At 42.9% G+C, this 26,541-nt stretch overlaps 1 protein-coding gene across 1 annotated transcript in view; it reads right to left on the reverse strand.

Annotated features, from left to right (window-relative positions):
* Nucleotides 1-26,541, reverse strand: part of LOC124798742 (UDP-glycosyltransferase UGT5-like) — an 84,398-nt gene that overhangs the window by 21,351 nt on the left and 36,506 nt on the right. The window contains exon 2 of the mRNA XM_047262269.1: nucleotides 1,561-1,731. Coding sequence (XP_047118225.1) covers nucleotides 1,561-1,731 — 171 coding nt within the window. The remainder of the gene's footprint in view (nucleotides 1-1,560; nucleotides 1,732-26,541) is intronic.

Consider the following 26,541-nt stretch of genomic DNA (forward strand, 5'->3'; position numbering starts at 1 on the left):
TGGTGTAAGTGGAGATGGTTTTCTTAGACAGTTACCTTATATTTTAGCGACTTTTGACAACTCTTTTGTCTCAGCTGCCAGCGTTCTAATCTGATGACCTAGGTTTTTAATTGTTTAACTTAAAAATTACTTCTCTGTTAGGTAGGCTATCATTGTATGTTTGTGCCTTGAGCGTGTCCCCACTGGTCACTTAGAAAAGGAAGAGTGCGGCGAGCAGCTTATCGGGCCTTGACATAAGCAATTTCTGGTTTGTTCGACTGGACCACACTGCTTGACCTGCGGTGGTTTTGTATCAAGCACTTTTAAATGTTTTTGTTTCCTTTTAATGAATTCCATTTTACGTAAGCCTGAATTATCAGTTGTACCGGTATTTTAGTCAAACACATTCTTAGATTGTTTATGACCTGTCTGTTTTGAAGACTGTTTCATTAAAACATTTGAAGACATTGTTAAGTAACTTCAGTTGCTTCTCTTATTGAAATTTGCAATAAATACTTCAGCAATAGTAACGAGCGGCACACAAAATTTGCATACTTTTCGAAAGAGAACAACAATTGTTGTAAATTTAAATTTCCATACCTCATGTTCCTATGAATGACATTTGGAGAGTTGAGAGCAAGTATCTGAATTAACGCTCTAACCTTTTTGTTATTTGATCCCATTGAAATATTTGATAATATTATTGATCGACTGCCAGTAATTTCTCCTAAATGGTTCTATATAACTGTATAGTTTTTGTCTTTATGTGTCTAGATCCTATGGACCTAATTGGTGATCTTTCTCAGGAGTGTTAATAAAAATCTGGATACAAATGATGTTCAGTCCTTAATTTGGGTGGTTCTTCCATTTCCAGGCATCCTAACACCAGTAATGCATACCACAAATCATATGTAATACCTTCTGATTTTATACCTTAGACATACATATAGGGCGTAATGGATATAATCCCAGAAATTTTTATAAGTGGTACCTTAATATCCATACACATGAGTGTGTTGGTTGTTTTTTCTCCGCATCTAACAGTTTTCCCACAAATACATCACAAACGTTATGACTTGATGTTTTCTGCGAAGTTGTAAATGTACCACAAAGTGAACTACACCTGTCAGTGTCGATTAACCGTTTCACAACTGTGCTTCAGCACTTCAGCACCAGACCTGCTGCGCGGGGGAAAATAAGCATTAATGGCTTGCTCTTGCCACGTGCACTTACTTGTAGGTACAGAGCAACCTACAAACATACTACTCCTAACAGATATAATCATTAGTCTGAAAGTGAAGTAAATACTGATGTAATGTTGTTCAGTACACTGACACCAATCACCAATAGAAACATCTGCATTTATACGTGTTACACACTGTACAAGTCACTACAACTACACATACATAGGAATTTGTGGAGGAAAGTGGTACTTTCATACTGCTATTCAAGGCTGAACGTAAACAAGAATTCACAACCTTATAATAAGTAAAGATACATGTAAGGCGACTTGTTGGAAGGCAGCAGGCGTAATTCTACAATACTACAAAATGTCTCAGAATTTATTAGTTTATGCAGTACTGTACCCTGTCGTAGGCGCTTGGGAACGCCATACTGGTAACGATGCTAACAAGAGGAGCTCGGAACTTGTGCGCGAACACGGCCATGCTGTCGACGTAGATCTCAGCGATCACCAGGTCGTAGTGGTCTTGCGAGTGGACCAGCTTCTCCACCTCCGGATGTTTGTATACTCTGCGGCAAGAATCCAGACTGAACGGCCAGTTGTACAGGTGCCCCAATCGGGCTGGACACCATGTCCACAAGATCCATAGTGACGTAAAAAGGTAAAAAAAAACGTCAGTATAAAATAGCAGAAACGTAATTGTATCATTATTTCTTTCAGTGTTAAGAACAAATCCATTCCAAGAGACAAACAAAAATGCAGCAAGTGGGTCCTAAGTGAACACCAAAGCAGTGTTTCGTACTGGAATCCAGTTTGCATGTACGAGATATCTATTGCTCGTTTGTTCTCCCGAAGCACCTGTAGAACAAAGATTAGCCCCGAGAAAACCTGACACTACCGTGTGGGATAAGAAAGGAGATACATGAGTAGCCACCTCGGAAACACAACTAAAGTGTATGCGGAATGAACAAAATTCGTAATAGGACGGGCCCCCCACGTAAAACGGCTGTAATTTAGTGAAAGTGAAACAGAAACATGCCACCCGAAACGTAATGAGAAACTGTTGCATTCAGTTGTAAGAATCACATGAAGGATCTCCAGAAAGGCACACTACATGAATGCCGCTATCAGTCGATATCTATCTCGATTCTGAATAGTCAGATAGGTGAGCGTGGTACATTACGAGCTTCATTTAAGCGTCGTCCGCTGAGATGTAATATTGGTACTTTTCGCCTCACAAGCACTAGTAAACGCTCAATAGTAAACGCCTGACGGCCTGAAGTTACAAACAATTGTAATGTAAAAGAAATGAACCGTCGCATAGCAGCGACAGAATCTATTTTTCCTTATCTTTGCCGCTCCTGCGCGGCCTCTGTAAATCTCTATGTACACGCATCGATTAATGTTATAAAAAGAATTTTGTTGTTTCGAGACAAACGAGGCCTTGAGCGCTTCACATTTTTCTGTATCTATTACATGAAATGCGGACGCGGACTTGCTGCGTTCCGCAATCTGTGTTTTATAATTTGTGGAAAATATTCTGTAAATGTGCTAATTGTCTTCTCAATCAGAGAACGTATATGTTTACATAATTAATTACGAGCATATACCATCAAGAGGACATTAATCTCAAGTATTGTGTGTTATGTGCAAAGCTTTTGTCAATACGCACCAGCTATTGTAACTGTAATATGAAAAGGTACGTAGCATTAAAGCGTGTGTTATATATGAAGTGTGATTATTTCGACAAATTATCCTTACGTATCTGGCAGGAGGAACATCATCGTTTTCCTATCGTTTCCGAATCAGTCCTTTCTAACTGTGTAGTGTTATTTTTCTTTTAAAGTCAGTAAATCTTTTGGTCGCTTAGTGACGATCCCAGTATGACTGCATCGCGTTCATGAAAACGTGCGGAAATGATAATGTTGCTTTCTACCAATCTCAAAGAAATTAATCTGCTGCTTTATGTCCAGAGAACGTCAGGTATTTAAAAAATATTTATCAGTTGAAATAATCATTACGGTGACTTGTTACGATAAGACAATACAATCAGTCTTTGATTCTGTTGCCAAGTTACAAACAAAATTGCATTATATCTTCAACGCTATATTTTTTATAACACTACACTTGGCGCCCGAACAGGGACTGATCAAGAATCATTTCATGACTGTGTTTAATAAAATTGAGTGCTTGTTCTAATAACTGTTTCATTTTTTCATGTGGATACAGTTCATCCGAGAAAGAGAAGTGGAATAAACCATTTAGTCGACCTGGAAGAACGAATGCAGGAAATACCAAAAAACGCGAGTATCCAACCGTACAGCTATCAAGACAGCAAAAAGTAAGTCAAATTTTCATACGCAGTAGCCAAGCTTTCGTAGTGACGTAGCTTTTTTCGAGTTGATCAAAACTTAACCCTGTCGTTTCCCGCCTTGAAAGTGCTTTATTCCATTTTTTCAATAGTCAAGTCTTCTGTTGTTAAATTGAGTGAAAGTGTACTATTGTTGTCAGTGCTGCGCAAAAAAATTTACAATATGGCGGATAGCTACACTGAAAAGTGGTAAAACGTGTGTCATTTCATTTGTTTGTAATAAATACGAACCATCTTGTCTTCTTGGCGTACGTGAACGTCAGTTGTTACCCGCAGTTAAAATTTCATCTGAGGTTCCTGCACTACGTCACAGACAAACGACTGACAGCAGTGACAGTAGCCTCTTGACGTTCGACAAATGATTCGCGAACGTGGCTGACGGTAAACAGCGGACACAGACAAAAGCAGATAACGGCGGGGATCGAATGGACCTTCCTATCCATTACGATCATGCACAGTAGATCCAGGTGCGGAGGCAGAAGTAGCCACGATCGAAGTTTTAGAAGCCGGTCCTAGTGTGCAAACTATTCCTGTTTTTGAAAAAAGTGACCTGGCTGCAATGATCGATTCAATAATGGGAAGCAAGTTCGAAAGTCAAAGAAGGGAACATGAAAAGCAGGAAAAATTGATAAAAAGGGCCGTGAAGAAAATGAGAAGGCCGAAAGATGGCGTAATAAAGACCAGGTCCTTGCCACACACATCCATGCCTGAGGCAGGATTCGAAACTGCGACCGTAGCGGTCGCGCGGTCCTAGACTGTAGCGCCTAGAACCTCTCGGCCACCTCGGCCGGCTAGCACGATGTGATAAGTTTATAATGAAGACAATATTGTATTATGGAAATGTTTTTCTTAATCCATCTCAAACTGATTGTGATTGATCGTGTTTGAAATAATTTCTTCCTTTGTTTGAGCCACTGAGTATGAACTTAATTAAAACTAAGAGCTCAGTTCAAATTGAATATGTCCTAAAAAGGTACTTTTTAACAATAAATATACAACATATATTCTGTATAAATTGACTGGTCATATGCCACTGAGTTTAGTCAGAATAACATATGTTTGTCATTTTACGTTAATATGCTATGTTGAAATTGTAATGAAATTTAAAGTGAAGTACAGTATTTAAACAAAGTTGTATACCCTTAGATATATATATACTGCATATTGATAGGACTTGTTATTTTATGAGTGGAGGGAAATTTAATTCATAGCCTACAAAATTGTAATCTCAATATTAGCGCTGAATACGACTTATGAAGCTTTGATATTTATGTAAAACGAAACATGGCTTAGCCACAGCCTGGGGGATGTTTCCAGAATGAGATTTTCACTCTGCGGCGGAGTGTGCGCTGATATGAAACTTCCTGGCAGATTAAAACTGTGTACCAGAACGAGACTCGAACTCGGGACTTTTGACTTTCGCTCTACCAACTGAGCCACCCAAGCATGACACCCCCCGTCCTCATAGCTTTACTTCTGCCAGTACCTCGCCTTATGTAAAATATTCGCTAAAGATGGATTCTACGTGTAAAACGTTTTTCAGTCAGATTGCAGCAAATGTGTTAACATTTATAACAAGTCCCTTTGATTGTTTATGGTTTAATAAATATTCAGTTTGTAGCGGCTACTCATGAAATATGTTTTTCTCAGTTAAAAGACAGTATGGGCTTATAGCAAAGAACAAAACTGTCATCTCTACGACGAGTTTATCATTTTCTGATTATTATAAACGTAATGTATAGCGTCACAGAATTTCCCAGTTTAATGGTTAGTTCTGAAAAAAATTGGTCATTTTTTTATCAGATCTCTCTTTAATTGCTAACAATAAAATCCCACGATCCTTGAATTTTCATAATTGTTTTCCATCAATTAATTTCTGTATATATTTGAGTAAATTGTTATTGTGTGAATCTGTGCTATTGACAGAGAAAGCATTTCTTTGGTTATGCTCACTGCGGGAAGCAAGATATTGAAAGATTTAAATTAAATGGTATTTTCTACAACTATTGTTTTCGTGGGTGCGTATTTTATAGTCTGGCATATTGTAACTTAGCTGCATTACAGTTTTGTATTAGAAGTAATTTTATTTAAAATAATTTCTGTGGGGTCATAATAGCCTGTGTTCTGTGTTTACAATAATGTATATTCAATAGCCCGAGCTGAACAAAAGGTAATGTTTATTGAACGACTTTGTAGACAGTACTGACAATAGTTGAATACAATGTTTTGGCGTCGTGCAGCGCCACAACAGCAATTAGGCCTACATTCCGTATAGATTCAGAATTACTTTCCAAATTACAATGCTTAACCTGTTTCACTGGCACTTTCAAGTGCGCTTCATGTTTTAGTTGGATTACAGAGAAATAATCAGTAAATGCAGAAACAAAGAGACGGAACTGACTTTTTGAGGTAAGTGCAAAGGGCCTCTCCACACGACACCGCTGAGAATCGGTTGTCTGGGCGCCACAGCATTCAAAAGGCACGGATCAGTATGCCATCACTGGCAACGTGTGCTGCTGTTCCTGTGAGCGGTTTTAATGCCGCCGCGACCAGCTTTGATGCTGCCGCCATTGTTACCACTATGCTGAAGTTACGTGCCGATTGTTCATATGGGGCGACCCGCTGCTTGGCCCTGTCAGCGGCGTCACGGAGTGGAGTTGTGTCAAGGCCGCCAAAAATTACAAACAACAATAGTGGTTTTTCAGTTCAATTTTACACGTAGTCTCATGTTAATTAAATTGTAAAGATCTTTCTCTTTGGCTAGTAACATAGAAACTATTTAATTATTTTACGAATGTAAAAGTAAGTCATCACTTAACTACTATCGACCGTCTCTCAGACCGCTACAAATTTTTGTGTCGAGATATTTCTCACACTCCTGCAAAGCCAAATGGGCTCTTCCGGGTACCTTCCTACTGGCTGTCAAGCTACACGTACCAGCATTCTTGCATTGTTGCTGCTCTTTGTTTCGTAATTATTAGCCTTGACAGGTCTCACAGACGTACCATAGTGTTTGCGTGCCGCATTTTTGTTGCATGCTACTGTTTCTCTATGGTGGGGGAAAGCTGGGCCTTCAATGCAACTTGTGTTATGTGGACGTTCAAGATCGCCCCGTTGAATCTTCGGATGAAGACTTCGATGACAGCGATAATGGCCCTGATTTTGAGACATTTAGTGATCACGACACTAATTCAGAGGAGGAAACTGAAAGTGATGAAGATGTGACAACTGGTGACGATGGAACTTAGTTCTTCGGTAATAACAGATGTTTTCGATGGAGAAAAAGGCAGCCACCAGCTAACGTAAGAACAAGGCAACACAACATCGTCTTCGTCTTGCAGCTTCCTGGACCGTGACCGATGGCGAAAAGCCTTGGAGAAAACCCTGCTGTTGTGGAGGTATGGAAACTGTTCTTTACACCAGACATTCTAGACGAAATCATTCGATGGACAAATCTGAAAATATCTAAGCTTAGAGCACAGTATGCTAACGATCACTTATCCTATCTACAAGATGTTGATGTTACTGAATTGAAGGCTTTAATTAGTCTATTAGTGTATTCAGCCATTTTCAAGTTGGGGAACGAGTCGGTTTACGGCTTGTTTGCAACCGATGGAACAGGCAGAGATGTTTTCAGATGCACTGTTAGCAAAGAAATATTTCTGTTTTTATTGTCTGCATTACGATTTGATAATCCAGACGATCGGGTGGAAAGAAAGAAAATAGACAAATCAGCAGCAATTTCACAAATCTTTTTGCGTTTCATCGAAAACAGTCAACTTTGCTACTCTGTAGGTGCAACAGTGTGTGTGTCGATGAAATGCTTGTTCCTTTTCGTGGAAGATGCGGTTTTAGAATGTACATGCCAAACAAACCGGCAAAATACGGCCTGAAAGTTCAGTGTTAGACTGACGCACATTCAAATTACTTGTAGAGTGCATACATTTATTCTGGAAAAGGCAGCGGCGGTCACACCCTTCCCAGCCATGAGAAAGGTCACAGTGTTCCCACACAGGCTGTTCTTCGATTGGTGAAACCCATTGAAAACACAAGGCGAAATGCTACAGGTGATAACTGGTACTCATCAAGAGAACTAGTCAATGAACTTTCAAAAAAAGGTCTCACATACGTTGGTCGCTGAAAAAGAACAAAAAGGAGATCCCGCAGAACTTCTTACCTAACAAGAAACGTGGTGGGAAGACATCTGTTTACGGTTTTACAGAAGACATGACTCTGGTTTCCTTCGTGCCCAAGAAGTCCAAAGCTGCAATACTGATCTCTTGTATGCACCATTCAGCAAACAATGATCCTGAATCAGGAAAACCTGAGATCATCCTGTTTTATAACACATCAAAAGGTGGTGTGGACTGTCTCGACCAAAGGTGTGCAGCTTATTCGTCAAGTCGCCGGACAAGAAGATGGCCTTTGGCCATTTTCTTCACGTCAGTGGATGTTGCTTGCGGTGCATCAAGCTTACGTGTTACATCAAGCTTTTCCAAAGGCAGAGCTAATGACGAGATTCAACTTCATGAAGACTCTGGCAAGAGACCTAGTTGAACCTCATATGAAGCGTAGAATTTCTATTGGACGCTTGCCACGAGAGTTGAGTGGCGCCATCAGAAGAATACTTCACTTACAAGATGAGCGTCAGACACCGAAAGAAGAATTCGAAAATCGAGAAACGTGTGCCTGTTGCCCTCCTCATCTGAAGAGGAAAACAAGGTATCCAGGTCAACAGTGTGGTGTTCCGATTTATCTGGAGTGTTCCAGGAAGGTTTGCGTGAAGTGTTTGCAGATGGAAATGGACTAAAGTATGATTCAGTGCCACATGAGAGAAAGTATTTAGTTTTTACTTGAAATTTTAGTAGTAAAATGTGACAAAGTTTCTCCATTCATCGACTTATGGACTGAAATATTCGCTCTACATTGCAAAGATGAGTCGTAAACTGAAAGCTGAGTTCGCACACAATTTATCGTATGTCAAGTTGGATTTTTCCACCTAGTTATATTGCCAATTTGTAATATAATCCCTCTGATGGAAATCTGTGTGTGAGTAGAGAGCTAACTATTTGCTGTTATTTTCGTAACTCGTAAAATAAAATTACACTCCAGATTTCGCTTTGTTTTAATTGTCGAAGTGTTTAAAATACTGCATTGTTTAAAAAAAAATTTCTACTAAGGCCACCTCTAAGAAGTGTAATGAATGACAGAAAGTCAAGAAATTATACATATTCTGCAAAATTCTCGTTTGATATATAAAATATAAAAATGCGGTCTGTGACACCTCTCCATAGTAATTGTGTTCCTATGAATGACCATAGTAGTTAAGGGTCATAGATATTTTTTATTCTATTAGTGACATTTTACATTTAGAAGAGAATTTATTTATTACCTGTATAAATAAAACTTAATTTCTTTTTCTCTCACTATTGTGAAAGTTTAAAATGACAAAATCTGATTGGAGAACATAACATATAAAACTTCCTGGCAGATTAAAACTGTGTGCCCGACCGAGACTCGAACTCGGGACCGTTGCCTTTCGCGGGCAAGTGCTCTACCATCTGAGCTACCTAAGCACGACTCACGCCCGGTACTCACAGCTGTACTTCTGCCAGTATCTCGTCTCCTACCTTCCAAACTTTACAGAAGCTCTCCTGCGAACCTTGCAGAACTAGCACTTCTGAAAGAAAGGATACTGCGGAGGCATGGCTTAGCCACAGCCTGGGGGATGTTTCCAGAATGAGATTTTCACTCTGCAGCGGAGTGTGCGCTGATATGAAACTTCCTGGCAGATTAATACTGTGTGCTAGTTCTGCAAGGTTCGCAGGAGAGCTTCTGTAAAGTTTGGAAGGTAGGAGACGAGATACTGCTAGAAGTAAAGCTATGAGTACCGGGCGTTAGTCGTGCTTCGGTAGCTCAGATGGTAGAGCACTTGCCCCCGAAAGGCAAAGGTCCCGAGTTCGAGTCTCTGTCGGGCACACAGTTTTAATCTGCCAGGAAGTTTCATATCAGCGCACACTCCGCTGCAGAGTGAAAATCTCATTATGGAAACATAACATATAGTTTTTCTCCGTGGCAGTGTTAACATGGTGTGGGGAGAGGAGAGGAGGAAGATTTCTGCAGCCTCAGGGTGGGACGGGTGGAATGTTTTAACTTTATCTTGCAACTCAAACACGACGCAACGATCAGCTGCTATGGTACAAAATGCACACGGAATTAACGTTTCGTGAAGACGTGGGAAATCGGAATTGTACGAGACCTAGAAAGAGCACGAATATCTTCATCGTCATTAACCGCTAAATGCTTTGTTGAGTAATACTGAACACACGTTCATAGAGCAGGTACAAAGCAACTGCTCGAACTTTGCGGCTGGCAGCATCTGAAAACATGTCATTGTCACGAAGACTACCGACTTGTGCCGACACGTATGCAGGGGGTATACATGGACAAGGAAAAAAAAATTCCCGGGTTTCTCGGTTGAAAATACACTTTCTCCCGGGTGAAAATACATTTTTCCCCGTGTTATGTGAGAGTGTAATTTTCCTCGGCACTGTAAAACTTACCAGTCTTTTGAATGTTTATGGTTTTATACGACGACGTAGAATTTCCCTGCATTTTACAAAACGGAACTCAGGGGGGGAAACACGTTTTGGTAAGATATTTGATGTGCAGCAGCAACATGTACGCTGCATATTGTCGTGTTACGAAGATACAAATTCGAATTCCACAAAACATCCCATGTTACTTTCCAAGGCATTGAAATCGAGATTGCGAAGCGCTTTTGTGAGCCAGTCATAGGTCATGGCACGTGATCTCGCCAGCTAATGACAGCATAGGACACGTGATGTAGTCAGACAACAGCAAGATCACTCGTAAGTAGCGCGAACACACAAATAAGAAAAGTTGATAGTTTAAATTAATATACATAGTGTTGCTACAATAAAAACAGAGGTTTCACATATAATCGTAGTCTCGAAGATTAAGACGCTGCAGGAGAAGCTAAGCTTCCACATGTAATGTTGATCTCTTTTGCGCGTGCTACACTTTAAGATATATCACACAAATGTGCTAGTAAAATTTTTATAACGACGTAGATGTCTGACCTTCTGTGCTCGAAATTATTCTAGATGGTCGTCCTCAAAGAGTTTATTTTTAATTGAGGCCGGCCGGAGTGGCTGAGCGGTTCTAGGCGCAACAGTCTGGAACCGCGCGACCGCTACGGTCGCAGGTTCGAATCCTGCCTCGGGCATGGATGTGTGTGATGTCCTTAGGTTAGTTAGGTTGAAGTAGTTCTGAGTTCTAGGGGACTGATGACCTCAGCAGTTAAGTCCCATAGTGCTCAGAGCCATTTTTTTTTAATTGAGAGTCAAACGCTCTGCGATTATAGAAATTCATCGTACATTCTCGCATATAGTTCATCTAGTATAAAAGGAAATTTACTTCGAAAGTAACGCTTTTCAAACCACCATCCGCAATGTTTTGCCGTGCCCTGTTAGAAACTGATTAGTTTCAGCAGTTGCCAGACAGTGCCAGATAACAGGCGCCACCGCTCTTGCGCAGCTACGACGACACAGGAACCCCGTATGTTCGTACGTCTAAAACATTAAAAGCTCTTGCACTATGTCACAAAAGAAACAAGACATCAGAGGACACTTCAAGTTCATACGAATTTCGTGAACCATGCTAAAATGCATAATTGGGTTTAAAGTGCACATTCGTATGTCCAGATTCGGATGTAAATTTTCTTGAGTACCAGTACTGTATTATCTCATGTTTGGTTCTTTATTGTGGCATAATGACATGCGAGTTAGAAGAGTTAGAAGATGGAAAACGTGCACTTGACATGCAGCGAACAGTTGAAACGAACCAACAGTGTGAAATTAAAGACATCATTTCAAATAAATTGACTGCCTCAGCGCAAAAGATTAATAAAAGCCAAATCTCTTTAGCAAATCGACAAAAATAACTTCATTGTTCTGCTTGACTGTCAGAAAGGTGGAAATAAAACCTGAAAATAATAACATATTTTAGCCTTCCGTAATTATGCGAACGTATTTTAATTCATTTGATAGCTCCCGGCCACAGAAATCCGTTTTGTTTTCATTTGATGTGAGATTAATAAATGAATAGGAAACAGCAAAATCACTGAACGTAAACACAGGTCACGTGGAGACTACCCACCTCCCCACCACAACTCGGACTGCTCTGCGCATCAGCCCCTGATCTACGATATTTCCGAACCGGGGCAATACTAGATAGTGGCGCCTAGCCACAAATCCGTAGCCAGGAGCGGGAGAGGGTACTACCCATATGCGACTCAACTGCGCGTGCACAAGAACCCGCCCGCAACTGCTCAAACGAATCTAATGTCAACAGCTGTCACGTCACGCTCATCGGAGGCAATTTGTCGTTATGAATCATTGCATAGTCTTTCTAAAGCCTTTGACACACTTTGCTGTTGGCAGACACTTGTATGAGCACTATGTTTTGTTGTTGTATATGGCGGATTTCCTTTGCGACTTAAGTTTTATATTCGTTTTTTGTTCCTCTTGTTAATGTTTTGTTGCTCCAGTATTATCCTGCAGACGCGGGATACAGTAATATCCTTTGATGGAGTATTGGTTCCTACCAAAAATTTAACTGAAAACTAAAACAATGAAACATTCTCGGAATTCTAAAAAATTCCCGGGATTTTCCCGGATCTCCCGGGTCGTATACACCCTGGTATGAAGCAGAACTATGGAGCAAAGTGACACTGGTACGGCAGCAGGGGGTATCAGCAGTTCTTTATATTGGTGATGTTATGTTTTTGATAAGATATTATGGTTTACTTCCCCATGAACCATGGACCTTGCCGTTGGTGGGGAGGCTTGCGTGCCTCAGCGATACAGATAGCCGTACCGTAGGTGCAACCACAACGGAGGGGTATCTGTTGAGAGACCAGAGAAATGTGTGGTTCCTGAAGAGGGGCGGCAGCCTTTTCAGTAGTTGCAGGGGCAACAGTCTGGATGATTGACAGATCTGGCCTTGTAACACTAACCAAAACAGCCTTGCTGTGCTGGTACTGCAACGGCTGAAAGCAAGGGGAAACTACGGCCGTAATTTTTCTCGAGGGCATGCAGCTTTACTGTATGGTTAAATGATGATGTCGTCCTCTTGGGTAAAACATTCCGGAGGTAAAATAGTGCCCCATTTGGGTCTCCGGGCGGGGAGTACTCAAGAGGATGTCGTTAGCAGGAGAAAGAAAACTCTCGTTCTACGAATCGGAGCGTGGAATGTCAGATCCCTTAATCGGGCAGGTAGGTTAGAAATTTAAAAAGGGAAATGGATAGGTTAAAGATAGATATAGTGGGAATTAGTGAAGTTCGGTGGCAGGAGGAACAAGATTTCTAGTCAGGTGACTACAGGGTTATAAACACAAAATCAAATAGGGATAATGCAGGAGTAGGTTTAATAACGAATAGGAAAATAGGAATGCGGGTAAGCATGCCTACTAGCTCTGCAGATGACGAAGAAATTGAAGAAATGTATGATGAAATAGTGAAGGGAGACGAAAATTTAATAGTCATGGTGACTGGAATTGGTCAATAGGAAAAGGGAGAGAAGGAAACATAGTAGGTGAATATGGATTGGGGGGAAGAAATGAAAGAGGAAGCCGCCTGGTGGAATTTTGCACAGAGCACAACCTAATCATAGCTAACACTTGGTTCAAGAATCATAAAAGAAAATTATATACATGGAAGAAGCCTGGAGATACTGACAGGTTTCAGATAGATTATATAATGGTAAGACAGAGGTTTAGGAACCAGGTTTTAAATTGTAAGACGTTTCCAGGGACAGACGTGGACTCTAACCACAATGTATTGGTTATGAACTGTAGATTAAAACTGAAGAAACTGCAAAAAGGTGGGAATTTAAGGAGATGGGACCTGGATAAACTGACTAAACCAGAGGTTGTACAGAGTTTCAGGGAGAGCATAAGGGAACAATTGGCAAGAATGGGGGAAAGAAATACAGTAGAAGAAGAATGGGTTTGAGGAATGAAATAGTGAAGGCAGCAGAGGATCAAGTAGGTAAAAAGACGAGAGCTAGTAGAAATCCTTGGGTAACAGAAGAAATATTGAATTTAATTAATGAAAGGAGAAAATATAAAAATGCAGTAAAGGAAGCAGGCAGAAAGGAATACAAACGTCTCAAAAATGTGATCGACAGGAAGTGCAAAATGGCTAAGCAGGGATGGCTAGAGGACAAATGTAGGGATGTAGAGGCTTATCTCACTAGCGGTAAGATAGATACTGCCTACAGGAAAATTAAAGAGACCTTTGAAGAAAAGAGAACCACTTGTATGAATATCAAGAGCTCTAATGGAAACCCAGTTCTAAGCAAAGAAGGGAAAGCAGAAAGGTGGAAGGAGTATATAGAGAGTCTATACAAGGGCGATGTACTTGAGGACAATACTATGGAAATGGAAGAGTATGTAGATGAAGATGAAATGGGAGATATGATACTGCGTGAAGAGTTTGACAGAGCGCTGAAAGACCTGAGTCGCAACAAAGCTCAGAGAGTAGACAACATTGCATTAGAACTACAGACGGCCTTGGGAGAGCCAGTCCTGACAAGATGTATGAGACTGGCGAAATACCCTCAGACTTCAAGAAGAATATAATAATGCCAATCCCAAAGAAAGCTGGTTTTGACAGATGTGAAAATTACCGAACTATCAGTTTAATAAGTCATGGCTGCAAAATACTAACACGAATTCTTTACAGATGAATGGGAAAACTGGTAGAAGCCGACCTTGGGGAAAATCAGTTTCGATTCCGTAAAAATATCGGAACACGTGAGGCAATACTGAACCTACGACTTATCTTAGAAGCCAGATTAAGGAAAGGCAAACCTATGTTCCTAGCATTTGTAGACTTAGAGAAAACTTTTGACAATGTTGACTGGAATACTCTCTTTCAAATTCTGAAGGTGGCAGGGGTAAAATACAGGGAGCGAAAAGCTATTTACAATTTGTACAGAAACCAGATGGCAGTTATAAGAGTCGAGGGACATGAAAGGGAAGCTGTGGTTGAGAAGGGAGTGAGACAGGGTTGTAGCCTCTCCCCAATGTTATTCAATCTCTATATTGAGCAAGTAGTGAAGGAAACAAAAGAAAAATTCGGAGTAGGTATTAAAATCCATGGAAAAGAAATAAAAACTTTGAGGTTCGCGGATGACATTGTAATTCTGTCAGAGACAGCAAAGGACTTGGAAGAGCAGTTGAACGGAATGGATAGTGTCTTGAAAGGAGGATATTAGATGACCATGAATAAAAGCAAAACGAGGATAATAGAATGTAGTCGAATTAAGTCGGGTGATGCTGAGGGAATTAGATTAGGTGTGGTGTCACCGCCAAACACCACACTTGCTAGGTGGTAGCCTTGAAATCGGCCGCGGTCCGTTAGTATACGTCGGACCCGCGTGTCGCCACTATCAGTGATAGCAGACCGAGGGCCGCCACACAGCAGGTCTAGAGAGACTTCCTAGCACTTGCCCCAGTTGAACAACCGACTTTGCTAGCGGTTGTTCACTGACAAAATACGTTCTCATTTGCCGAGACGATAGTTAGCATAACCTTCAGCTACGTCATTTGCTACGACCTAGCAAAGCGCCATTACCAGTTACAATTGATGCTGTAAAACATGTACCGTCAAGAGAAATGTTCACCATTTATGGATTAAAGTTAAGTATTCCAACAGCTACATCCTCTTTTGCTGAAGTCTAACTTCCTTGTCCTGTTCCAGACCTCACGTCAGCCTGTGTGAGCTAAAACGCGTGCCTTTCGGCTTCCTCTCATAGTGGGTTGGCTCTCTTGCCAATCCACAACATTTGGCGACGAGGCCACACCGCGTTCATAGCTATACTGCCCTGATTTACTTGCGAAATGGCTTCGCCACCATCTCCAGATGTACTGTCCGAATTTTATCGCTTACAGAATCAGCAGACGCAGGCCTTATTGGATGCCCTTGGACAGCTCGTCCAGGGTCAACGTGCAATGAAAAACGACGCGGGAGCCGCCGCTCCACCGCTCACGCAGCTGCACCAACTTTTCGTCCTTTTGATGTGGCACTGGAAAGCTGGACGGAGTGGTCACGCCAATTTGGATTCCATCTCGCCGCCTACAGAATTCAAGGTAATGAGCGCCAGCCTTTTCTCCTTTCCTCCGTAGGCGTCCAAACGTACCGTGTGATAGTGAAATTATTTCCCCGACGCGACGTAGCAACTCTGTCCTACGACGAAATTTTGTCTGCGTTAGATGCATATTTCAAAGAATCAGTCAATGTAGTTGCAAAAAGGTATACCTTCTTTCGTACAAAACGTACGGCAGGCCAGACTAATAGGGAGTTGGTTGCAACCTTGCAAGGCATTATTAGAGATTGTGCTTTTGAGTGTCAATGTGGACTCCCTTATTCAGATACTATGGTACGTGATGCAATTGCACAGAACGTTTCTGATGTTTGTATAAGGGAACAAATTTTGAAACTAGTCAATCCCTCCCTTGAACAAGTGATGGACATATTGGATCGGCAGGACACACTTGACTTTGCTCAGAAATAATTTGAAACTTCACCAGCAGTGTGTCACATTAATCGGCCCTCCGGGCACACTGCACGGAACAGTAAACAGCCCAGCTCTCGCGCCCGTCCGCGCAGCTGCCACCAGGCTCTCAGCCACGTGTGCCGCCCAGGCAAGCAATTGCAGTGCTAAAATCATGCCCACGGTGTGCTACTAGACATTCGCCTGAGAATTGCCTGTCACACCAGGCTATTTGCTTTTTCTGTCATTAAAAAGGACATGTTCAGAGTGTTTGCCAGAAAAAGCTCAGATCGGACTCTCACAACCATTCCAGGTCCTTTGCTTCGCACCGGAATCGGAATCGAACCAAGGATACTCAGGCTCGTGACACTTCGTCCATGGACATTCATGTAGTTCATTCCACTCCGCCCAGTGCCACTCTCTCTAACAGTGACTGTGTTCGTCCCACAAATAGTGTGCGTCGACATCGCCGGAAATCCCGTCAAGTCGCAAGTGATTTTGTACCAGTGTCAGTTCATGTTGCAAGAGACAGTCGCTCTTGTCAGCAGGACAATAAACTTTTTGTAGACTTGGACATTAACGGCAAAGTGATACCATTCCAGCTCGATACCGGAGCTGCAGTTTCACTGATCAATCAAGACATGTACCGCAGCTCATGGTCGTGCGGTAGCGTTCTCGCTTCCCACGCCTGGGTTCCCGGGTTCGATTCCCGGCGGGGTCAGGGATTTTCTCTGCCTTGTGATGACTGGGTGTTGTGTGATGTCCTTAGGTTAGTTAGGTTTAAGTAGTTCTAAGTTCTAGGGGACTGATGACCATAGATGTTAAGTCCCATAGTGCACAGAGCCATTTGAACCATTTCAAGACACGTACAAACAGCTGGGCACACCTCCGTTGCGTGCCGCAAATGTTAAGCTAACTACATATTCAGGTCACGGGCTCCCTGTGTTAGGACAGTGCAGCCTTCTTGCAACATACAAGGGACAAACAAAACTTGTGTAATTGTATGTCCTTCGTTCTTCTTCTGCAGTGAACTTGTTTGGTTTCGATTTGTATCAGTTGTTTAACTTGTCTATAGTCAATCAGGTCCTATCAGTGAACCAGACTGTGCCTTCAGACAGTGTTTCTCGTCTATGTGAAGAATTTGCAGACCTTTTTGCACCGGGCCTTGGTTGCACTAAGAACTATAAAGCACATTTGGAACTGAAAGTAAACGTTCAACTGAAATTTTTCAGAGCGCGCAATGTTCCCCACGCATTGCGTGATGAGGTCGCAGAAACATTACACGATTTGGAATCACAAGGTGTAATGGAACGTGTGCAGGCTTCTCTCTGGGCATCACCCTTAGTAATTTTGCAAAAACCTTCCGGAAAATTGAGACTTTGCGTGGACTTCAAGGCAACTGTGAATCCACAACTAGTGATTGCATCTTTTCCTTTACCTTGCCTGGAAGATCTTTTTGACAAACTGTGCCCGGGTAAATATTTTTCGAAGTTGGCCCTAGCAGATGCCTACTTGCAAATACCGGTGGACGAAGAATCCCAGCGCGTTTTGGTGGTTAACACGCATCTTGGTTTGTATCGATTCAAACGACTGCCATTTGGGTGTGCATCCGCCCCAGCATTGTTTCAGGAATGTCTGCAAACTGTTTGTGCGTCGGTCCCTACTGCAGCAAACTATCTGGACGATATTGTGATCTCCGGAAAGACGGAAGAAGAACATTTAGCCAATCTCAGAACATTATTTCAGGACTTGCGACAAAATGGTCTTCGCTTGCGGAAGGACAAATGTGTGTTTTTTGCTCGGGACTTACCCTATCTGGGACATGTACTGAACGCCCAAGGCATACATCCCAGTCCAGAGCACCTCCGTGCCATACAAGACCTGCCTTCGCCGCAGAATCTGAAGCAGCTAGAGAGTGTGCTGGGAAAAATTAATTATTATCATCGTTATGTGCCGCACGCCTCTTCCATTTCAGCCCCGCTTCATCGCTTACGCCGTAAAGGTGGCCTTTCGCCAGTTGAAATTGGTGTTGCTTTCCACTACTTGCCTTACGCCATTCGATCCCCAGAAACCCCTTTTGTTGATGGTGGATGCATCGGATTTCGGGATCGGTGCTGTGCTTGCGCACAAAGATGGTTCGCACGATCGCCCTATTGCCTTTGCGTCCAAATTGCTCTCGTCTGCGCAAAGACATTATTCACAGATCGAGAAAGAAGCATTGGCTCTCGTATTTGGTGTTACAAAGTTTCATGCTTTCTTTTATGGTCGTCACTTTACCATCATCACAGACCACAAACCTCTGACATCGCTTTTTCATCAGACCAAGCCTGTACCTCCACGTACAGCGCAGAAATTCATTCACTGGTCTATTTTCCTCTCGCAGTACCGCTACGATATCTTGTATCGGTCCACTGCTAAGCACGGAAACGCCGATGCGTTGTCCCATTTGCCTGTTGCTGAGGATAGAGCATTCGATTCCTCCGAACTTGCTTGCATGTTCATTGATGCGGAAGCCGATGACGTGGTCGACTCGTTTCCGATTGATTTTCGTCGTGTAGCTACAGCCACAGCTGCCGACCCTGTCCTGGCTACCGTTCTGCGTTTCGTTGCTACTCAATGGCCCTTGTCAAAGTCACGGATCGGGGATCCGTTGGTTCGCCGATTTGTTGCTCACAAGGAGAGACTTTTTGTACGACGTGGTGTTTTGCTGTTGCGTTCTGCTAATGATCAGTCCAGGGTCGTGGTCCCACGTACGTTACAGTCCTCTTTCTTACGGCTTCTCCACCAAGGACATTGGGGTATAGTGAGAACGAAACAACTTGCTCGTCAGCACTGTAGTTGGTTCGGAATCGATGCTGCGATTACGCATATGTGCTCTTCTTGCATGGCGTGTGCCGAACAACAATCCGCACCAACGCGGAAATTCTTTGCATGGGCAACAGCCACTTCCCCTTGGCAACGCTTACACATCGATTTTGCTGGTCCATTCTGGAATGCTCGATGGTTGGTTGTGGTACATTCATTCAGTAATTTTCCTTTTGTTGTCCGGATGTCTTCCACGACGTCATCTGTCACCATCCAAGCGTTATCTGCTACCTTTTGCATTGAAGGTCTTCCACAGACTATTGTTTCCGACAATGGCCCACAATTCATGTCCGCAGAATTTCAGTCATTCTGCAACGCCAATGGTATTCAACATCTGACATCCGCGCCGTTTTGGCCTCAGTCAAACGGTGCCGCTGAACGATTGGTCCGGACTTTCAAGTCACAGATGTTGAAGTTAAAAGAGTCGCATTCTCGGGAGGCCGCGTTATTGCTCTTTTTGTCCTCGTATCGCTCTCAGCCCCGAGATGGTCGCTCGCCGGCTGTGTTGCTCCACGGTCGTCCTCATCGAACCTTGATGTCTTTGCTACATCCGCCGTCTCAGGTTCCTGTGCAGCGGCAGACACCTGCTTTTGCCCCAGGCGACGTTGTCTACTACCGCCACTATCGAGGTTCACGGCGTTGGCTTGCAGGGCGCATTCTTCGCTGCCTCGGCCGCGCTATGCATCTGGTGTTGGGGGCCTCTGGTGAGGTGCGCCGGCATCTTAACCAGCTGCGCCTCTGTCGTCGCACGGGATCTGCCGCTCCCCGTCTGCTTTCAGCGACGGGGCCATCCGGTCAGCGCCCGGGGGACCCATCTACTGGCTCGCCTCCCATTTTGCCCCATGGCGACGTGCCGCCGCCACCGCCGCCGCCGCCGGTTCTCCCGCCGGCGACGCCCGCAGTCGACGCGTCGCTGCAACCGCCGGGCGCCTCCCTGGGTCACGCGCCGCCGATCGCTTCCCGTGACCAGTTGTCCTCCGACATGGACCTCTTGCCCGCTCCGGACCATATGGCGTCTTCGCCCGTCGGGTGCCCAGCCCCGACGGAGATCGACCCTTCGGCCCCTCCTGTCTCTCTGCGGGCGCATACACCGCATGTTGGCGTGCACCCTGGAGCAGGTTTTCAGGCGTTTCCTAGCTCCCCTCGGACCGAATGGCAGGGTGCGGGTGGCACAGTCTCGCCTGTTGTTAGGCTCCCCACCTCGTCGCATACAACATGGGGTCCTCCCCACGGCGGGCGGAAGCCTGATAACACCACCGTACGCCGATTTGCGGGGGAGGAATGTGGTGTCACCGCCAGACACCACACTTGCTAGGTGGTAGCCTTTAAATCGGCCGCGGTCCGTTAGTATACGTCGGACCCGCGTGTCGCCACTATCAGTGATAGCAGACCGTGCGCCGCCACACGGCAGGTCTAGAGAGACTTCCTAGCACTTGTCCCAGTTGAACAACCGACTTTGCTAGCGATGGTTCACTGACAAAATACGTTCTCATTTGCCGAGACGATAGTTAGCATAGCCTTCAGCTACGTCATTTGCTACGACCTAGCAAAGCGCCATTACCAGTTACTATTGATGCTGTAGAACATGTACCGTCAAGAGCAATGTTCACCATTTACGGATTAAAGTTAAGTATTCCAACAGCTACGTCCTTTTTTGCTAAAGTCTAACTTCCTTGTCCTGTTCCAGACCTCACGCCAGCCTGCGCGAGCTAAAACGCGTGCCTTTCGGCTTCCTCTCATAGTGGGTTGGCGCTCTTGCCTATCCACAACATTAGGAAATGAGACACTTAAAGTAGTAAAGGAGTTTTGCTATTTGGGGAGCAAAATAACTGATGATGGTCGAAGTAGAGAGGATATAAAATGTAGACTAGCAATGGGAAGGAAAGCTTTTCTGAAGAAGAGAAATTTGTTAACATCGAGTATAGGTTTAAGTGTCAGGAAGTCGTTTCTGAAAGTATTTGTATGGAGTGTAGCCATGTATGGAAGTGAAACATGGACGATAAATAGTTTGGACAAGAAGAGAAAAGAAGCTTTCGAAATGTGGTGCTACAGAAGAATGCTGAAGATTAGATGCGTAGATTATATAACTAACGAGGAGGTATTGAATAGGATTGGGGAGAAGAGAAGTTTGTGGCACATCTTGACTAGAAGAAGGGATCGGTTGGTAGGACATGTTCTGAGGCATCAAGGGATCACCAGTTTAGTATTGCAGGGCAGCGTGGAGGGTAAAAATCGTAGAGGGAGACCAAGAGATTAATACACTAAGCAGATTCAGAAGGATGTAGGTTGCAATAGGTACTGGGAGATGAAGAAGCTTGCACGGGATAGGGTAGCATGGAGAGCTGCATCAAACCAGTCTCAGGACTGAAGACCACAACAACAACAACATTATGGTTTAAAAACCTGAATTTCAGAACAATATTTTCTAAAAAATGATTTCTCGTTGTAAGTCTTATCACAAGTCTCTCTCTCTCTGGCCGACGGGTGGGTGGGGGGTTGGGTGAGGTTGAAGAAGGTGGTGCGTTCCGGCACCTAAAAGTTTAGAAATTAAGCACTGAGCAGATGCATCACCGTTCGCCACTTGATAACGCTCAAACCCACAGTTCTATAGAAACACAATTCCGGGTACCAGCCCACCAACTTTTGTCAGTTTTATGCAGGAATAAAGCGTGATCAAGCATCGTGTTTTTCCGAATATTCACCCACAGAAAACAGAAAATCATCCTATAGTATTCCTCCGAAATTTTCGAATAGCCGGAGTGACCACCAGCGAATTCAGTTCGTTACTGGGTTTATTGTAGGAGACGCTGCCTTATGGGGAACCGAAATGGTCGTTACAAGGAGTTCAAACAGATGTCTAGAGAAATTCTAGAGTTCTGGGTTGCAGCAGCACTTGAGAAAAGAGGTTTACAACGACGAAGTGTTTAACAGCCAGCGCGGTAGCCTGAGGAGGTATTTCCAGAAATATTTAGTGAAAATTAAGTTCTGGGATTCACCGATCACCGCCAAAGACGTTATTATGATCCTAAAAACAAAGCTACCAATTTCGATTAGAGAAAAGTTAGTAAACGTCTCTGAGGGAGTTACTGACACCTTCCTATCAGCGTTAGACTCCTTACATCTGATTTATGAGGACGCTAGAGTTAATGTTGGCAACGCCTACTTCAGTGCAGGCAGCCAGCACGATACAGATTACGCAGGCAACAATGGTAGCCGAGTGGAAGCGCGCCGCAGCGACAGCCAGCACCAACCCCACAACGATTTCAAAAATAAACACAGCACGTACTCCAACAGTAAATACAAAACAGGCAGAGATACAATACAATATGTAATTCGTCACCACAGCAGTACGGAAACGCACATTATAACACACAATCCCAGCAATATGGAAACACGCAACTGACCAAAGACAATCAGTCTTACAATTCACATCACCAGTGGAAAGGAAATAAATGGCCAAGGTGGAGGCCAACATACATCTTTCAGCAACGGTTACACTCTACACAAGCCACAGCAAAACAATTTTCAGCCACAGAATGTACACTTCACGCAACAAGCGAATGGACCTTCGGGAAATCTGAAGCCTAAACACCAGCATAATACGCAAATTTATTATGTGCAAGCGAATACACCACAAGAACAAGACCCAATTCCATCCGAGTTCGTGCCACACCAGTTGAGACGGAAGAAACTTTGAGAAACATGAACGAGCAGGAACGTAAACGCCGAGCGGAAAATTAAATGCAGCACCTTTGAGCCTTCTAGTGGATGCTGCAGGTTTGAATGGAGGCACCATGTTCATTGGCTCACACTAAATTAATGCAATCATGTATGACAAAGAGATAAAATTACAGGATGGTCTAGTAGCAGACACTAAGAGGAAAGACAATGATGACGCTTGGGATTAACAAGTTCAAGCTCCCATACGAATATCAATTGCCAATATACCGGTAACAGCCATCGTAGATACAGGAGGTAATATAAATCTCTTATCTTTATGTTTATTTAAGCAAATATCTTCTGTGTGCAGAGTTTTATCACTTACATTTCAAGGTTGCACCGTTTCGGGAGCAGCTGGTCCACTAACACAACACGGAAATCTTCAAACTCAGCTTCAAATTAAGACAGAGTCCATTTCAGTACAAACATTTTTTTCATTGTTAAAAACCCGTCAGTGCCATTCATTTTCCTGGGCATGGAATTCTTGAGTCAGACGAAAGCTAAAATTGACATCGAGTGTGGAACCTGTACTCTAGTAGTAACTCAGCAACAGGTAACAGTAAATTTGTTAAGAGGTAAAGTGAGGGCAAAGTTTAGCGCGCATCAAATAATAGTACGACAATGGACTAACAGACGACGGTAACACATGACAGAGTTTGAAAGCGTTAATGACGATGACTATAAAGACCTAATTCCAAATCAGAATAAATTAAACGTCAAAGCTAGGGAATCCACTGATCTGTCCGAACAACATAAAAATGAACTTCACAATTTGTTAGTCGATTACGTTCAAATATTTTCTAAGAAACATGGACTAATAAAAGGCTTTGAATATCGAATGGCGGTGCTGTCCCATTCAACCTACTGTAAAACAAGCCTTTCAATCCCATATGAAAGACGCGAAGCTGTTAAGAGCGAGATTAGGGAAATTTTACGTTGGAATGTGTTAGAATTATCTCATTCACCTTATTCGAGTCCTTTATTGTCTGTACTGAAATCAGATGGTAGCGTACGACTAGTCTTGGACGCAAGATTAATAAATAAAATCATAGTACCCATAAGAATTAGATGTGACGCTCTTGAAGAGCATCTGCAGAAGTTTCGTGGAACTAGGAATTTGAGTACCCTTGATCTGAAAAGCAGTTACTGGCAAGTAGAACTTGCGCAGGAGTCTAGGAAGTACGCTCCGTTTATATCTGCAGGCAGATCTTACCATTTCAAAGTCGTTCCGTTTGGACTAAATGTGAGCTCCGGAATTTTTATTTGAGCTCTTGACTATGTACTAGGTCCTGAACATTCTTGAAGCATCGAAAAATTGGGAACATCATGTGGCAATTTTGAAAAAGGTATTTCAAAGATTCATAGAGTATAAAACTTTGTGTTCTGCCTTACGGCAAGTCTTGTCATAGGGGAAGCGACGTCAGAGAGGTCCACCGCATGAGCGTCTAGGGAAGTGATTCCAGTGGTGGTTTCCCGTCGCCTTCCACTGATGAGGATGAAATGATAATGAGGACAACACAACACCCAGTTCGTAAGCGAAGAAAATCTCCGGGAATCGAACCCGGGCCCCTTGGCGTGACAGACCGCCGCGTTGACCACTCAGCTATCGGGGAGGACCATAGAGTATGTTGTCACGGCAAATCTCAAGAACTCCAAGTTCGGGAAAAGCGAAATTAAACTTTTAGGACACATCATCTCACCCCCGAAGGAATTAAACCTGACTCGGCAAAATTGTCTGCAATAAAGAACTTTCCAACCGCTGTTACAAAAAGGCAACAGAAAGGATTTGTCGGTCTCACGTTTCTTCAGAAGTTTTGTTTCCAATCAAGTAATGAACAATTCCGCTCTTACCAACCTTTTGAAGAAGAGCTCACATTGGAATTGGACCCCGGAATGCCAGGACAGATTCCAGAAAATTAAAGACAGTCTGATTAACAGTAACATTCTCCATCATCCTCAGATGGATAAGGAATTTTGCATTGCATCTGACGCTTCCTTCATGGGTATCGGCGCTTGCCTCTTTCATATTCAATTAGTAGATGGACGCGAGCAAATCCAAGTGATCAGCTTTGCGAGTCGAGTATTATCTGAATGTGAAAAGTCTTATTCAGTTACGGAATGGGAGGCTCTCGCCGTTGTATGGGCTTTAAGACGATTCAACTAAGGAATAAAAATTAAAGTATATTCAGACCATCAAGCCTTATAATTTCTCCTCACATGCAAGTTGCAACAGCCTTACTCGATGGTGCTTATTCCTACAGGAATTTTGATGTGGTATATATAAAAGCTAAAGATAGTGTTATGGCAGACGCACTTTTTCGTTCACCTGACGGCTTGCCAGAATCCAGTGAACTGGTGAAACAAATGCCTAATTATAAAATTTTGTTAATGAAAGATCCAATTCACAGAAAGTATTTTCTTCAGTTATGTAGGCAGATTCAGATTCTTCAAAACACAGATCCAAAATGGAGAAAGGTTAAACAAATTCTTCACGAAAATCCAGCCCAAAAGTTGTCAAAGTTCTCTAAAGTTCATAACCAACTGCTATTTCATAAGACGTCGAAGTCATCTGAAAGATGGTGTGGGTGGATTACTCGAAATTTCATTGAACATCTGTGGTACACCCTCATTTCATGGGGCCACTAAGGACCAGAGGAATGCAAAAGAAAAATATCGACTTACAGTTAGGTTCTGAATCTACGTCAGAGAATCCATCAGTTATTAAGGAACTGTATCATCTGTCAAAAGGCAAAATCCTTAAACATTTCCACTTCAATCCCATTAAATCCAATAATTGCTGAAAGGCCAAACCAGCTTCTTAATATCAATTTGGCAGGTCCACTACCCACCGGTATGGGAGGCGCTAAATACTTAGTAGCACAATTCTGGACAATTTTATTAAGCACATAAGACTGTACACAGTGAAATCTACCTGTGGAAATAATTCGTCACATTGAAAATGATTATTTCCCACGATTCGGTGTTCCCGAGTCGATCCTGTCCGATAATGCTTCAAATTTCACATTATACCAGTGGCGTGCATTCCTTGCTCGCCATGGGATCAAACAAAGTTTGATATTCCGATTCCGGCCCCAATCGAATCCGACAGAAGAATATTCACAGAGTTTAACAGGTTTATTCCGAATAAGCAGTCTAAGTGGATAGACTTCGTAAGACCTTTCGAACAGATCGTAAACCATCTTCCCCATCTATCGACCGGATTCACGCCTCATGAGTTAATGTCAAGATTAAAAGAAGGGAATGAGTGGACAGACCCTCTTCCAAAGTTACAAGACAACGGGTCGGACCTAGAAGCAAAAATCTGGCAAGTTTTAATGTCATTGACAACGTGTGCTAAACTCCGAAAAAAGGAATTTGATAAGAAAGTAAACAGAGTTATCGTTTTCAGAGAAGAAGAAAAGGTATTAGAACTCATTTTAAACCATCCCTGTTGTTAAAGAAGAATCGTAAGTGCCAACACGTTTATGAAGTAGTTTTGTGATAATGAGGAAACTACACATAGGTAGCTATTTGTTATCTGACCCTGCCACGAATAAAATCAAAGGATTGTTCCACCATCATGATTTAAGAAAAATTTATAACGCCAGGAATTAAATTAATTAGGCTCTAAGAAAATTCTAAGATATTGCAGATCAGGATTAACCAATGAGTGACAAGAACTAAACTGGGCCGACTACGGACGTTAATCGGTGCTAAAAGGAAACCTTATGTATTAAAATAACTTGCCTGGAAAATAAAATACAGAATAGGCTGTAGACAAGTATTTATTTTAATGAACTTAATGCAAGCAGGAAAACATGTCCCTGAGACGATTTCCAAT

The sequence above is a fragment of the Schistocerca piceifrons genome, chromosome 5, assembly GCF_021461385.2.
Source record: "Schistocerca piceifrons isolate TAMUIC-IGC-003096 chromosome 5, iqSchPice1.1, whole genome shotgun sequence".
Lineage (NCBI taxonomy): Eukaryota > Metazoa > Arthropoda > Insecta > Orthoptera > Acrididae > Schistocerca > Schistocerca piceifrons.